The sequence below is a fragment of the Castor canadensis genome, chromosome 4, assembly GCF_047511655.1.
Source record: "Castor canadensis chromosome 4, mCasCan1.hap1v2, whole genome shotgun sequence".
NCBI classification, from domain to species: Eukaryota; Metazoa; Chordata; class Mammalia; order Rodentia; family Castoridae; genus Castor; species Castor canadensis.
In genome coordinates, this window is record NC_133389.1 from 150,545,035 (window position 1) to 150,561,853 (window position 16,819).

Below are 16,819 nucleotides of genomic sequence, written 5' to 3' on the forward strand. Positions count from 1 at the left end.
TAAAGTTTTCCTCCTAGGTTGAGCACATTTCTTCTTTTGTTTTTCTTTTGATATGATGAACAACATTTATAGGTTTGTTGATACTGAAACCTTGTTTTCACAGGATTAGCCCTACTTCTTAATGCATGCCAGCTGTTGTCTCAGCTCTAAGCCCAAGTCTTTACTTTGCTGTATGATGTGTGACTGACAATCACATTTTTTTTTTGCTACCTGACTTCTTAACTCCTGTCAGCAGGGGGCACTAGAGGAGCTGGAAAAACAGGGAACAGAGACTAAACTCGTTCCTTGCTGTTTTCTTGCTTTTCATGTCAATGTCCTCTTAATGAATGATACTTCACCATAGGCAACAATTAGTTTCAGCACTCCTAGAACAGCCTTGTTCTCTTGGAGGTACCAGCACTAATTGGGCTGTGCTCCTTCACCAGAGGCCACAGGTCTGCCTTTTCAGGGAGGTGCCTTTAGGTTGCTGAGGTACCAGCACCCTCCTGCAACCCCTGCTTAGAGATCTCAGTTCTGGCCCTTGAAAGCCCTTTTCCTAGTGTCTGAGGTATTACATCCTCCAGAGATCTCCTAAGTTTCTAGGTTCTAATAATCCAACCCTTTTGCACTGTTAGCACAGGTGTTCTTAACACATTGCTGGAAGAATTCAAGATGAGATAAGCTTATAGAAGAGATTGACAATATCCCACAATATTATACATGCGTTTATCATTGGACATGGCAATCCACTTTTAGGGAACTATACTAAAAATCTCTTGAAATAATGTCACTATGCCATGGTTTGTAATAGCAAAAAAAGAACAAGAGCCATCAGTGAGTGAGTTTATTTGAAAGCAACCTGAAATAAAAATAATCCAAGCTGGTGACAGAGAAAACAGATAAATGGTGATAAAAAAAAACTTTTGAATTTACATGTTCAGTAGGATGTACTCTGAAGAATGAAAAAGAAAAAATAGCAAGAAATCAAACTTTTACTTACTAGTTTACTGTTACTGTAAATTGATGCTCTTGGTTTTAAATAGCTCTAGGTAGAGGATAAAGCAATTACGTTAAGGTTTTAGAACCAAGACTATTGACATAAGAAAAATGGTATAATTACAGATTTGCCTTAGTCTGTTTTCTGTGGCTATAATAGAATACCTGAGGCTGAGTGGTTTATAAAGAAAATAGGTTTATTTTGGCTCAGGATTCTGGAAGTTGGAAGTCCAAGAGTCTGTCAGCAGCATCTGCTTGGCTTCTGGTGAGGCCTTGTGCTCTTTTAACTTACCACAGAAAGTAGAAGAGAAGCAGGCATATGCAGAAGAGATAAAATGGGAGGGGTAGCCTTGAAGTAACTAATCTAGAGAAAGTGAAAGCTCACATGAGGAAGGTATTAATCCATTCGTGAGAGCTTCCACCCTTTAACCAAAATACCTCCCATTGAGCCCCACTTCCCAAACTACTGCCTTAACATAAGTTTTAATGGAGACAAACCATGCCAAAATCCAAGACTTTTTTGTAAACCCTTACAATCTTGAATTTTAATTAGAAGCATCAGTGTGAACTTATGCTCTCCCCACTGCTCTTTGCGTAATTTTACATTTTCTAGCTCTGTCCACTGAACATGCTAGAAACAGTGACCACTCATTGGCAATAAGCACTGCTGCCGTCTGGATTATGGTTTCTAAATATCACTACTCATTGAAAGGAACCAGGGTTTATCTATCTATCTGTCTATCTATCTATCTATCTATCTATTTGTTTATTTATTGGCAGAACTAGGGATTGAACTCAGGGCCTCAGGCTTGCTAAGCAACCAGGGCTCTTTTGAGAAATGATTGATTCCAAGTCTGGGACAGGATATAAGTGAGCCTGTGACATTTTACTGTGCTGGAAAGCAATGAAATTATCAAACCAAATGCAATCAGATCAAAAGGACACATTCCAATTTGAAGGTACTTTTATTGCCCTAAGATGGGACAAACTGCATCTCTGAGAATGATGACAGAAATTTATTAAAACATTAACTATGAGAAAAATCATAAATTGATAGACAAAAAAGAAGGGGAAAAGAGAAAGCAAAAAGTATTAGATACCACTAAAAATTATTAGGATGCTAACTCAATACTCCAAAAATTTATAATTTAAGGGAAAGTAATAGAAAGTTATCCTGAATTTAATTTGTGCATAGTTGATGCATATAGTGAAGGATAGTTCAGAAGAATCCTAGCTGATGAATACAAAAGGAATGCTAGAATTAGGAAAATTGCAACCCTCCAGTAAAGTGACTTTCAGTGCTCAACAATGAATGTGAAACCATTAAGTGAGATGTTGGTAAATTCACTATGAAGGAATATTAGACTATTAATATCATTCGGAATGAGATAACCAGACATCACATGCCTCCTGATGTGATGCAATATACCCATGAAATATTCTTTCCTCTGCCCCCCCAACACACACACAAAAATAATAAATTGAGTCTGAATATAATCAAGGCTTTGGATATAATATCCAGTGTGTAGGAAATAACTAGGATAGAAAAACAACACCGAGAAGAAGCGATCAGTCACATTCAAAATGTGCTTATTCTATTGGACAACTGACCTCGTTTCTTCTTTGACTTGCACATAGCACTAAAGTTGGAGGAGGTGGCAGAAAGACAAACATCACATTCTTACTCGCGGATTCTTAAAAAGTTGATTTCATAGAAGTTGAGAATTGTGCTTGCTAAAGGCTGAGGATGTGGGGAGAGATGGACCATCAGGTATACCACTGGAGGAATGAGTGCTGGTGTTCTGCACAGTAGCGTGAGTGTAATAACCTCAAAATAACCACAAGAGCAGATTGGGGATATACTCACCAGAAAGAAATGATAAAATTGTAGGGTAATAGATACACTAATCATCCTGATTTGATCATTACATATTGTACACATAAACCAAATTATCATATTTGACCCCATAAATGTGTACAATCATTATAAAAATAAAAATCAATAAAAATAATGACAAAAATAAGGGGAGTGAATGAGGAGACTGTTCTAGATTAAGAGAAACCACAAGCAAATACATTGAATAACCTTTTGACCAAAGAAATCAAAAGACATTTTTTATGACACAGTGTCTACTGACGCTCAGGAGTAAAATAACGTGCCTGGGGTTGGCGTTAAAACTCATCAGAGAAAATGGAAGCACTGACCACCCACTGCTAAATGTCTGAGAGGAGCAGGGGACGGTGCTGTACCCTTCTATGTACAAACTCTGGACATTGTCATAGTGAAATTTGTGTATCTACATAAATGAAATAATAGGGAAAAATTCTGTGTTAAATGAAAAGAAGTCCAGAAAATAATGAGTCAGCCTCATCTGGGTTTTTGAAAATGTTATAATGCAGATTTCAAAAATGTAAAGGGAGCCAAAAAGTTAACAGTGTGAAATTCTAAATGTGGGCTCCTGAGTGATTTTTATTTTTATACATTCTAAGTATTTTCCAAGTTTTATTTTTTAAAAGTCTTCCAAGATATTTTGCCTTTGTTGGCATTTACCAGATAAACTTTGTGATTCGTTATTGCAATAAAAACTTCTTTTTTTAAAAAAAGTTTCATATCAGGGTAGCTCTTAATTTAAAAAATACTGGGATAATTGTTTCGTTGTAGATGATGCTGGCCTCAAACTTGTGATCCTCCTGCTGCAGCATTCTGATTGCTGGGATTATAGCAGTGAGCCACCACTCTGGCTTGGGTAATTATCTCTAAAATCAGAAGATAAAGTTGTAAAAACCTTCGTTATCCTTAAGCTCCTTTCCTGCAGACTTGGAATGAATGTGATTATTTGCTATTTAGAATCCAGGGCTAGCAAAGCACTGGTGGCTCACGCGTGTAATCCTAGCTAATTTGGGAGGCTGAGATTGAGAGGATCACTGTTTGAAGCCAGCACGGACAAATAATTCTTGAAACCCTATCTCCAAAAACAACTAAATAAATAAATAACCAGAGGGAATGGGGGAAAAGGAATCGAGGGCCGTTGGGAATGTAGCTCGGTGGCCGAGTGTATGCTTAGCATGCTTGAGGTCCTGGTGTAATCCCAAAACCCAAAACGAACAAAACCCAAAAACAGACCTGTAACGGGCATGGAGGGAGGGAGGGAAGGAGGGAGCAGAAGACTTCAACTCTAGCTGGAAAGCAGTGATATTAGAGGGACAAAGCGATGTCACAGACCCACAGTATCTGCTAAGCGGCAGGCGGGCGTGGCCAGACGCTGAGCGCCACAGGCGGGGACACAGGGTCACTGACCCGCGCCTCTCGGCCAAAGCGCTCGGGCTGCCGCGGCGCGCTCAGTTTTCCCAGAACCCGCTCTCCACGCCCGGAGACCCGCTCGGCGCCCGCACTGTCGGCGCCCGCACTGTCGCCGTCCGCACTGTCGCCGTCCGCACTGTCGCCGTCCGCGTGGCCACCATGGACCCGGCCCCCGACCTGCTCTTCTATGTGAACGGCCGCAAGGTGAGCGCCCGCCGGGCCGCCCCAGGTGCTTCCCCGCTTAAGCCCGCCCGGCTCCCTGGTCTTTAGCCCGCAAGGTTTAAGATGCCCCTGCGTCCCCACCTCTGCATCTGGGCGAGTAAAGGAAGTGTTTCAGGGTCTGTCCTGGGAGCTTTGGGCCTCTCCCTCCCTGATGTCCCCTTTCCTGAAGAAAAGAGTTTTGTTCTCACCCACCAAGGCCAGCACTTCCCAATCTTCCCTCCCCCAAACTCCAGCTGATAACGGGAACATTTTCTCCCAGGAGATTGGGAGCAACCCACGCAGGTGGCTGAGCCTCAACTCGGCCTGTCTCCATAAGCAGAAAGCAATTTCCAGTAGAGACAGACCACAAAGATGAACCAAAGCAAGCCACCCCCATAGTCTCTCAGATGAAAAAGTTGTGACTTTCCAAAGTAACAGAGAGTTCCTGCAGAAATTACTAAAGCCAGGCTCTGGGGACACCCAAGGACCTCACAGGGCCCTCCGCTGAATGTAGCCTTTGTCCTCTGGCTCTCCAGACCTCTGGGATGGTTCCAGGCAGTGTCAGTTACTTAGGGGCAGCAAAACCCCTGGACATCCAATAAGCACCCCTTAGATGTGAGCATTGACCACCGCAGCTGTTTGCTCTCAGTGTTCCCCAGCACTAACTGACATTGCTTTGAATGGGGAAACTGAAGGAGAAGGTTAAGTGGCCAAGAGACCTGTTTTCTGCAGTGCCAGTGCTAGTCCATTTGAAGCCACCTGTGACCCTTGCTTCTGGCTAAGGACAGGCCCTGGAGGACTCTCAGGAAGCTACTAGAGGTTCAGCATGAAGCCCCTCACTTGTGAAGAGCTTGTTGTGAGGCCCCCGGCTTGAGTTTGAATTTGTGTTTATATTGTGTTTTCTTAAAGAGGATCCACCAAATCGTACAAGCTCCCAGAAGAATCTTCCCATTTCTACTGCCTGGGTTCCACACTGGATGAGCTTGTTTTTTCTCACTCATTAGAATCTCCCCTCAGGACTCTCTGAGGGTAAAATGGGATAATAGGTAAAGTGATTGACATTATGTCTGCTTCTTTTGCATAATAGAATAATACAGTAAACAAAAAACACTACTGTTGCTGTTTAAACAAACAAGGATTCAATTCCAGCTCTGTCATTGAGGTAATGAACCTCAATTACCTCAGGTCCTCTGCTGAAAGGGGAAAACTGACTTCATAAAGAGGGGTCATGAATATTCGATTTCCTTATTTATTAAGGGTCCATTCAGGCTTATGGGATGCGACAGACTAGAGAAATGACGGTCCCTGCTGTGCTGGTGAGACAGCCAGTAAGCTTATCAATATGGAAATGTGTGGTATCGGACAGCGATGGGAACTGGCTAACACAAAGCTAAGAGAGGACAGAGGTGGCCAGGATTCTTGAGATGGGATGGACATTTAGGTCTTGCAGGGTGACATGTGAGCAGTGTCTGGGATGAAGTGGGAGCAAAGCAATTACCTGGAGAAGGAGCATTTGGGGCAAAGAATTCCGTGTGCAAAGTCTTGGGAAACAAGGGGTTTTATGTGCTTAGGGAATAGATAAGTAGAGCGGGAGACATGGACAGGGTCCAGATTAATAGTGTTTTAAGGGTGACAGTAAGGGGTTTAGCTCAATGAGGTGGCGACAGGTGTTTTGAGTCTAACCCCTTTCTCCCTCCCCTGCTTCCAAATAAACAGTATAGGGATTTTTTTTTTAACATAATGGCTAGCTCAATGGAGTTCGTGCTCCATTGATTTTTTTTGGGGGGGCGAGGGGGAGGTACTGGGGCTTGAACTCAGGCCTATACCTTGAGTCACCCCACCACCCCTTTTTAGTGATTTTTTTTTTTTCGAGATAGGGTCTCACGAACTATTTGCCTGGGCTGTCTTCAAACCAGCATCCTCCTGCTCTCTGCTTCCTGAGTAGCTACGATTACAGGCATGAGCCACCAGCACCCAGGTGCATTGATCTTTAAGACCACATAAGCTGGTGCTTATCTGTGGGCCCACTATCTATAAGCCAAACGTCCTCTGGTCATTTGTAAAGATCATTCTAGATATTGACTCAGTTTTCACAACTACTCCATTAAAAAAAAAATCATATCAGCCTTTCCCTACCCTTCTTCTCCCTTCCACATTTTGGTAAGTATATGCTTGACACTGGTAAGCCTGGTTAGACGCGTGGATAGAATTAGAACAAAGAGTGAGGGACTGTTTAGAAAAATATGAGAGGAAAAATCACCAGAGAGAAGAGGTATTTTAAAGTCAAATATAACTTTTGGGATTACAAACTTGTCTTTGAAAAGAATCTTATAAGCCAATTAGGATCTCTAGGTAATGTGGTTGGCTTCTGGTCTGTGCTCTTTGCAAAATCTTCCTAGGTCACCCAAAAGATGTCATCAGGCAGGAGCCAAGGCCATTGTGGAAGCAAGCCCTATGCACTTTGGTCAGAGAGCAAGTAACTGAGAGATTGAAATCTTACTTGCTCTACCGGGGCCCCCAGAAGAATAGATGGCCCACTTAGCATGGAATTCAAGGGAGGAAGCACCCAAAAATAAAATATCTCATAGATGTTACTTTCTAACCTCAACTGAGGAATGGAAGCACATTGTTCCATGAGGCAGTGGTGCTTAGAGTTCGAGGTGTGAATCCGGCACTGTCCACTGCTCCACATGGCAGCTCTGAGGGCTCAGGCAAGGAGTTTAATATCTCTGAGCCTGTTTTCCCCCTTCACAAATGGAGCTGATAGTGGTACCGAGCCTGTGGAACTGGGATGAGAATTAAGCTCCATGCAGAGTGGTTGGCAGGGTAGAAACCATTGCTAACATCTGAACTGGAAAATGTAAGGAACTGCTGAACAGAGACCACACCACATGTAGAAAAGAAAGATTTATTGGGGGCCAGACTGCCAGGCTTACTCTAGGGTTCAGAGTGCAGCACCCAGGTAAATTAGGCTGTGGGCTTTATAGGAGGGACTATCCATCAAAGGGGGGAGGGTGTCTGTTTCAGAGAACAACTGGGTTGTTGGGCCCTGATTGTCAGTGATCACCAGATGGAACGGGTCGACATGTACTGCAAGTTGAAGAACTTGTTGCGGTTTTGCAAGCAGGGGAATTATTACAAGCGGTTATGCTTCAGGGGGCCTGGTTAAAGATTGCATAGTCTTGGAACTTTCCACCTGCCCTAGTGGACATCAGGGACCTAACAGAAGTCCACCTGCTTTAGTAGTAACCAGGACCCATTCAGGTGTTAGACTCTGGAGTGGGGAGCGGTCACCAAGAACAGTGCTCATGACTGGCTTGGTGTTAGTGGAGGGATCCAGAAAGAGCCATCCATTGGTGACATTGGTCAGTGCTTTCTGGGTGGTCCTTGACTTACCAGGAAGAGAGAAGAGGTTTCTGGGTTGCTGGGATGACTGTAATGGTTTAGCAAAAAGTGGAGCCGGTAAACATGGCTGAGGGAGCAAGAACCAATGGGCCAGACTCATTTTAAAACAACCAGAATCTCAGGCAGAAGCAAGCCACTGGCCATGCCCTCAGGCCTACCTCTCTTCTCTGAGGCTGCTGTGGGCTGTGTTCTCTGCTAACTGTTTGCCACAAGGCTCATCTTTTCATTCCCTCATTTTCTACCTTTCAGTCTAGTCCTTTTACCTGTCCTTCTCTCCCTCCCTTATTTGCTGTATTTTCCCTCCTTTTCTCTCCCTTCTTTATTTTCTTTCTTTTTCTTCTTTCTTCCTCTGTCTTAGATCTGGCAGGGCCTTTAGGAGTGGGAACCTGGACTCTTGTAAAAGGGCTGGAGGACATAAAAGGGGTAGATTCCTCTCTTGTGACCACCACGGTATACTCAGATAGTTATACACAAGGACTGTGATTCTTCTGCCTAGGGCAGCCATGACCTTCTGGCATTGCTCTCCAGTCCAGAGTCAATGAGAAAAGCTCTATTCCCACCTCCTCAACTACTGTCTTAGTTCTGACCTCTGTCTTTCACTCTGAGAGCTTCCAGGACAAGATGTTTGCTAGATACCTGTTCCTACTTCCCTACCCCCAAATATGTCATCTACCAAATCAAGAAAAATAAATGAAGTTCAAGCCAGTGCCACTTTCCACCAGACTTTAAGAGGGGGTCTAGTGGACTGTTTGCCCAGATTGGCTTCAAATTGCAATCCTCCCAATCTCAGTCTCCCAAGTAGCTAAGATTACAGGCAGGAGCCATCAATGCCCAGCTTCCTTCCTTCCTTCCTTCCTTCCTTCTCTCTCTCTCTCTCTCTCTCTCTCTCTCTCTTCCCCTCTGTTGCTATTAATGTGGTGCCTTATGGTCTAAGATGACTGTTGGAGTTCTAGCACTTCATCCCCATTCCAAGGGGAAGGAAGAAAAGGAATGCACATGCTGGGGTAGACAGCCAACAGTTTCTACCACTGATAACTTCTCTGATTTTTCTTTCTTCTGTACACATGCTCTGGTTTGTGAGAAATCATTCCTCTCTCCTTGGAGTTATCATAGCAAGTTGGATAGACCAAGGTTCAAGTTACTCGTTTTGTTAGTTAGCATGCATCATGCTCCATGATACATCTCTAGCACCAAGCTCAGCATCTGAAACAAAGAATAACAGAAGGTGGTTGGTGTCAGGACCAAGAGAGTCTCATATATACACAAATAATGGTGGTGCAGGGTAAAATGTGCCAGGAGAGAGATGAGGACATTGGCCAGGAGTGTGCAGAGGAGGATGGCCACTTGGAATATGGACTGGGGAAGGGCATATTAGGTAGCAGCAGTCTCAGCAGAAAATTTTTGAGCAGAGCATTGAAGCAGCAACCTGCCAAGTAGTGGGAGAGAGAGGACTTTCCACAGAGGAAGAACCCTGCATGCAAATACAAAATTCAAAGTCCACGTACTGCTGGGATTTTCCATGTCTCTCAAGTGCCCTGAATTCAAGATGCCTGGGTCAACAGGCTGGGAGTCATGGGAGCAGTTTATCACAGACACATTATCAAGCAGTTTGAATTTCTTCTTGTTCTCCAGACTCTTGAGTATAAATTCCCAGAAGAAGACCCACTCAACCTGCTCATTAACGATGCAGATTTTCCGGTTCCCTCTCTCAGGAATCCTGATTCCAGAGGTCATCTGAACAAGCACCTGGGTGATTCAAAAATTCCCAACATGGCTGTTTGGCAGCCAGTTGCCATTTTGAACTTAGGCAGATACAAGAGATGTCAGACCTGGAGTCTGGAGTGGCCACTCCAGCAAGGGTGTAGTGGATGGCATTGTAGGTGCCCGGAGTGGAGGCAGGGAGACCTGTTAGGCAGCAGTTATAACTGTTCAGGCGTAAGGTGAGAAGGGCTCATTCTGGCAGTGGCAGTAGAAGTGAAGGGTGTTTAGAGAATCATTTTGGGAGTATAAGTGGCAGAACTTGGTGACATTGATTGTAATGGATTGAAAGAAAGACAAAGTTGAAAATAGCTCAGGCTTTAAAACTCAGATGACCTAGCAGACAGTGAGACTGTGAAATAGGTTGGTAAAAAGAAGGAGGGAAGTAAGTTTGGGAAATAAAGAGTTCCATTGAGGGCCAATTAGTTGGGGATGCCTGGAACATACACCACATTTCTCTTATAATACAGAATCTGAACATGTGCACACACACACACACACATCTCCCATTCTGTATTGCACCTTCCTCGAGAGAACAGATCTGACTGCAGTAATTGGCACAGCCCTATTTTGCCTAGTATGTGCCTACTTAGAATTGAGGGTGAGCAGGCAGCCCCCTCTTCACTGTACTTCCCAGAAGGCAAAATTACTGTAACATGGTAAAAGATGATTTTGGCTTATGAACTTGTGAAACAAATTATGCTTCTATCTGTGCTATGAATGTAAAAGAAATCTCAATTTTGTAATCAAAAAAGAGAAAACATGATCACTGTGAGAACCAAGACCAGTCATGACCTGTTAGCCTCAGCCCTCCATGTGGTTGCTCTGGGCTGGACTGTTGGGCTCCCTGCCCCCACAATTGCCTAGGAGTGCCTGGCTGTGGGTTCTCCATCACTTATTCATCTTCTCAATTGTTTCTTTCATCTGAGGCCATGGTTGATTGTGGTCTTTTTCTGGAAACTGTTTATTTGATAAACAAACTAGTCTTTTTAATTAATTATGTCAGTTTCTCTATTCTGGAGGCTATTTTACTCCAAAAGCTCCTCTCTCTTTCTCGGTTTCTATTTTTCTCCTATCACCCCCTAATTCTGTTTATCAGTTTCTTTTCCCTCACCTGCTTCAGACTGTCTTGGAGAAGCTGGACAGGAGGCACTAGTGTTCTTAGTTGAAACAAGAGCAGTGATAGTTTAGGACCATGGACAGTGCCACAGGGTTGGGGGCTTGAGAATTGAGCTGGAAAATTACACTTCACGGTTGAGAGGCAATTTCTGCATCACAGGTGTTTCATACATGTGAAATCATCTTGAAAATATGAGTAAAAGAGTTAATTAATGTGCATCTTCCTCAAATTGGGACAATCCTAACAATATGACTATCTCACTGGCTCTCTCAATTTTGTGTGCATAACTTTATTCTTCTCTTATATAGGTGATAGAAAAAAATGTTGATCCTGAAACAATGCTGTTACCATATCTGAGGAAGACTTGTATCCTTTTCTTTGCTTCAAGTGTGTGTGTGTGTGTGTGTGTGTGTGTGTGTGTGTGTGTGAGAGAGAGAGAGAGAGAGAGAGAGAGAGAGAGACAGAGACAGAGACAGAGAGAGAAATGGAAGGAAGAGGGAAGGAGAGAGAGAGAGAGAGAGTTTATAGCTCCAATGCCTTCCTCTGATGATATTTTGGATGCCTAGATTTTAGAGCCACACTGAGACTGTCTCATCTTTGAACAACTTTATGTTCATCTTTGTTTTATAGGCAGTGCACAATTGGTGGCTATCAGAAAAACCTTTCTGATCTGTTTTAACACTAAATCAATGGTATAAAATAGAAAAACTAGCAATGGGAATTAAAGTGGTGGGTGTGAAAAGGGATTAATTAGACATCCTTTAGAATTACAAGTGACAATATTTGCACTGTCTTCAATGACTAATCATCGTGTCCATTAGAAAAAGAAAGAGTGAAAATCTCCTGAAATGAAAGTAAAAGAAAAATGGAGACTCAACCCTGAAAAATGTTCCTCTAGGAAGACTTCCTCAGCGTGTTATGCACGAATCCCAGTGAGCATTCAGAGGCTGGTAGACCCCACTACATTGCATGCAAAACAACCTGGTAACTAGAGTTTGTACATTTTCCTCCTGAGGAGAGTGAAACTCCCAAAAATGTACACACTCCAAAGCATCAATAACTGCTTTTCAGACACATGCATATTTTCCTGAAAGTAATCCAAGATTTTTCAACATAAAAACAAATACTGTCTTCCTGATCAACCTTGGTTCACTGTGACAGAAAACGCACATAGTAGTAAACAAGATGGAAGGCAGAAGTTTATTTCTTTCTTAATTTGTTGATTTAGGTTTTCCAGGAAACAGACACCAAAAATGGAATGTGAGGTTTTGTGGTGGTGGTGGTTATACTGGAATTTGAACTCAGGACCTCATGCTTGCTAGGCGGGCACGCTACCACTTGAGTTACCAGCGCAAACATGAAGTTTTGTAGTTGAAATGTCTGTGTGAAAGGAGATCGGAGGGAGCCAGAGAAGGCTTGGGGAGCAAGTCTGACCTGGGAGAGAGGGAGAGGAGGTTCAGTGGAAGGGCCCCAGACTTCTAGTTAGACCAAAGCATGTACATCACAGATACTGGGAATGGTCAACAAGGGCTTCATGACTCTCCACAACACTGAGTCTCTGACAGGGAGAATCCTATAGGAAGCATGGCCCTAATGAAAACTGGGGTGATCGATTTCAAAGTAGCCCCTGGGTGTCTTGGTCAGCAATCTGTTGAAGGAGATATGCTCCTACAGGCGCGTTTCTGTGGCTGTCACACTCACTGCAAAGAAGCCTAAGATGGGGGTAGACAAGGGCTAGAAAGAGTATATATTTCTGGGAAGCAAGTTATGAGAGATTCCTTATGTCTTGCTGCTCCACCCTCCTCCACATGAAGCTTTCACCTCACAAAGATGACTAAGATATAAGGTCCAACCCTCATGTCTGAATATTGTTAATGACCCTACCTAGTGGCAGAGGTGGCTAGAAAGATGTATTTTTTTAATTTTAGGCAGCCATGTGTATGGCTAAAAATGTTTTTGGGGAGTAGTTATTGCTAAAGACTAATAGAATAGATATAGGGTCACAGCTAGCAATTTCTGCCACTGAAAGGTACAGACATGTGGCAAATATGACACAAATGTTCCACAAATTATTTATAACATCTTACTTCATATGTCATCAAAGACTCAGACAAGAACAAATGTACTCATACCTGCAAGTTCTCAAACCTTTACATGTATATGACCCCTCCCTTTGTTTTAGTTTGACCTTAATTTTGGAACCTAACGTCCAGTTTCTTTCAATGGGAAGACACAGTTATAACACACAAAACAAAATCAAGAATTTACAAGATTAAGAGAGCAGCTGGACATACATTCATCATTTGATAAACACATATTGAACTTAAGAGTCTATGATGCTGCTTCCTAAGATGAGGTCTGTCCTGACAGAAAGTTATGGAAAAGTTTCTATCTTTAACTGTGCTTCTTCCAGTACGACTCACAGGAACTAAATATGGCTGTGGAGGGGGAGGCTGTGGAGCCTGTACAGTGATGATCTCACGATACAACCCAAGCACCAAGAAGATAAGGTAGCTTGAAGCAAAGTCCAGCTGTGGCTAAATTTTTACAGTTTTGTTTTATGGTACTTAATATATGAAAGGAACTGAGCTAAGCACTGAGAATCCAGTAAGGAATAAGACAGACATGATCCCAAGAATAAGGATGGGTTGGAAAAAATTGTACCATCAATGACAATAACATATGGTCAATGAATCCCCTGTCAAAGGCTGACAACCCACCTGGCTCCCTGTGCTGTCTGGGGAGGAAAGGTTGGGCTGAACTGGCTGTGGAGGAAAATGCCATCCATGCAGTGCTTTCTCCATAGGTCAGCCAGAGAGATCGGTTTCAAGTATGAATCAGATCACATCATTCTCTGACTTAAAAACCAATGGCTTCCTATTCTGATTAACATCACTTTATGTCTGGTATTTATCCTTCAGGCTTGCCAAGTTTCTTGAAGGTGTGGGTTGATGTCTTCTATCACCTTTGGAATCTTAAGGCATAATCTCCTCACATATTTATCTGCATCACTCTTTCTCCTCCCCTTCCTGCTCTCCAACTATGCATGTTAGGCCATTTTCCATCACTCCACAGATCTCAGATGATGACTAAATATCAGCACTCTGGTGAGGTTACAGACATGCCAGTGTTCCATAGTGAACTCTGAGAAATCTCTCCCTGCTTTTTAGCCTTGATTCCAGCATTTTAGATCACTGGGAATTTTGTTGGCTTTCCTGTCTCAACCTTCCATACTTTGAGAGGTCTCTGAAGCCATGTTGCCTTGTCTTTTCTCTGTAAAGGGTAGCAATGACCCTATACCACCTGTACTCTACTTTCTACTCTGTGAAGGCTGGGTGTTTTCTCACAGTTCTTCCATGCCTCCTCACCTTCTTTGTTAAAGAACCTAAGTTCCTGGAGAGTTCCTCTGCGTGCTCTTTCCCAGCCCCCATTTTTCTCTGCTTTGGTGGAGTAGAGTTTGGGGATAATGCAGTCCAGCTTTGTGTGTTAATCTTATATCCACCCACATGTGACCGTTAACAGTTTGTTGCAGGTCAATCTGGGATTTGTTTATTTCTGCCTAAAGCACAGTCTTCTCTTCCTTCCATTTCAGAAAGGGAACAGTGTATCCTAGAGATGAGAACATCTGTGTCTTCTCTCTTGATTGATGGCTTGTCACTTAATGGGGTTTAGTTTACTTAAGTTTGAATTTAGGGCCTTCACCTTGAGCCACTCCACCAGTCCTTTACCTTGAGCCACTCCACCAGTCCTTTTTTTTTGTGGAGGGTTTTTTTGAAATAGAGTGCCATGAACTATTTGCCCAGGATAGATTTGCACAGTGATCCTCCTGATCTCTGCCCCCTGAGTAGCCAGGATTACAGGCGTGAGCCACCGGTGCCCAGTTTAAGTTTCTTTATGTAATCAGTATAAGGTGAGTCTTTTAAAAGTAAGATTTTGTAGGTATATGACTTGTTTTCGTTTTAGAGCAAGAATGGTAGTGCCTTACAGCAGGCCCTTGATGTCTGTAGACATTCAGTTGTAAGGAGACCACTTGTGAGGGAGTACCAACCCTCGCTCAGAACACAGAGCTCAGTACTGGGCGGTGAATGCTTGATTCATTTTCCCATAACGCCACCCAGCTACTCCCTAAGAAATGCCAACTTTCAATGAATCTAAAATTTTCATTTTATCACTTAAATTAAGCACATTAACTTTTACCTTGCTTTTGGGGCACCATTTCCTTTTTGGAAAGCAAATTTTCACAAAATTAAGGGTAGGAAAACACTAGCAGGTCACATAACAATTTTAAACAACTGACAATAACACAGAACTCAGCAAATGAACTGAGTAATGCATGTGAAGGAATTTAAAATTTTTGTTTTTGAAATTTCCTTTGATACTTATTTATTATTTCTTGACTGCACTTGATCAAAGTTCATGAATAAGTAGGCTTACTGTGCATCTGAACTGTAAGCTCAGCTGCCTTTGAGTTAATCTTCAAACTCTCCTCACTGGGAAGCCAGGCCACTACCTACCTGGCCTCTCTGCCTCCAGCCTTGGCTGATCCAACTCCCACCTTCCTGAGGCCCGGCCCTCCCTGGTCTTCCTTTTGTCCCTCTTGCTGGCTTTAGATATCTGCAGTTTATTCCCACTTCCGGGGCTGAGTGTGAATGTTGTCCCCTTCTATTCATGTTTATCCCTTTCAAATCATTCAGGTTTTAGCAAAAGCATTACACTTTCAACCATCCCTGGTCACTCACTAACCAGCTGCGCTCTGCCTCACCTCACAACTCTGTTCTCTTTGCCAGTATTAATTTATTTGTAACACCTCCCACCATCTCAATTTATGTAAGTATGTATTTGCATATTGTCTGCACACATATGTAGTATCTATGTTCTGTCAACTAGAGTTACACTCCAGATGAGGGATTCTGTCTGTCTTGTTCCTGGAACTCTTCCTGGCACATAGTAGGTGTTCATAAATATTTACCTTTATTTATCAATGAGTAATAGCCTCCCAATATTTCTTTTGTCTTTGTTATATGGAGGCATCCTGCACATACTTTTTTAGTGGAACTGTGCATACTGTTTTAAAAAACCTGTGTATTTGCTTAATTTTTCATGAATTTCTCTTCAAAATAATAAAATTTTAATGGATGTATGTGTTCTATCATTTTGAAGTGCCAAAAACAGTCACCAATTAGTAATCATTTAAACTATTTTTAATGTTCATTAGTACAATGATGCTTTTTACAGATATATTTGTTTATGTCTGTGACTGTTTTCTTGTGATACATCTACAGAGAAGGAATTGCAGAGTAAAAGGGTGTGTGAAACTTTTTATGTCCTCTAGTGAAATGTCTCTGGGATAGCTTAATTTACATTCTTGTAAACAGTGCATGAATTTCACTTTCCCAAACCTTTGGTAATAATAGCTATTACAATTTTTTTTTAATTTCCTTCTTTCCTTCCTTCCTTCCCCCCACCCCCTCTCTACCTTCCTTCCTTCACTTTTGTGGCATTTGAGTTTGAACTCAGGCCTCGCACTTGCTGGGCAGACACTGTACTTCTTGAGCCACGCCCCCAGCCCTACAATATTTTCCTTAATAAAATGGTATTTCTTATTGCTTAATTTGAATCTCTCCTGATTATTTTTGAGATCAAACATTTATCTCATATGTTCATTGACAATCTATAGTTCCATTTGGAAAATGAGGACATTTTAGGAGTCATTCTGAATTGAAATTTTCCAGCAGTTGTTTTGGGGGATTGGGAAGCTCTGAATCCCACACCCCACTTCCTTTTCTGAAGAACAATGTCAAGTTCACTTTATTGCCCAACCAATCCTTACTTCAGCATCTAGGTAGGGGATGAAAAATGGAACAAGCCCTAGGTGAGCAGCTGGCTACATGCAGCTAGAGGATATAGCCCGCCATTCAAAAGGAAAACAATTCAGTTGGTTGAAACTATTCTGGAATTAGAATTATAAGGTCTGTCTTTATTTATTTATTTATTTATTTATTTATTTATTTCACATAGGGGTTTGAAGTCAGGGCCTTACACTTGCTAGGCAGGTGCTC

The 16,819-nt window shown here is 42.5% G+C and overlaps 1 protein-coding gene across 3 annotated transcripts in view; it reads left to right on the plus strand.

The window, feature by feature from the left end:
- Positions 1–4,297: 4,297 nt before the first annotated feature.
- The window catches only part of Aox1 (aldehyde oxidase 1), a 63,916-nt gene continuing 51,394 nt past the window's right edge, over positions 4,298–16,819 (plus strand). For 2 of the 3 annotated variants that reach the window (XM_074071355.1, XM_074071356.1), the window contains exons 1-4: positions 4,298–4,362; positions 4,393–4,480; positions 11,069–11,126; positions 13,174–13,270. In XM_074071355.1, coding sequence (XP_073927456.1) covers positions 4,436–4,480; positions 11,069–11,126; positions 13,174–13,270 — 200 coding nt within the window. In that variant the 5' untranslated portion in view covers positions 4,298–4,362; positions 4,393–4,435. Of the gene's footprint in view, positions 4,481–11,068; positions 11,127–13,173; positions 13,271–16,819 lie in introns of all 3 variants that reach the window. The other variant, XM_020173001.2, reaches the window with a different exon arrangement.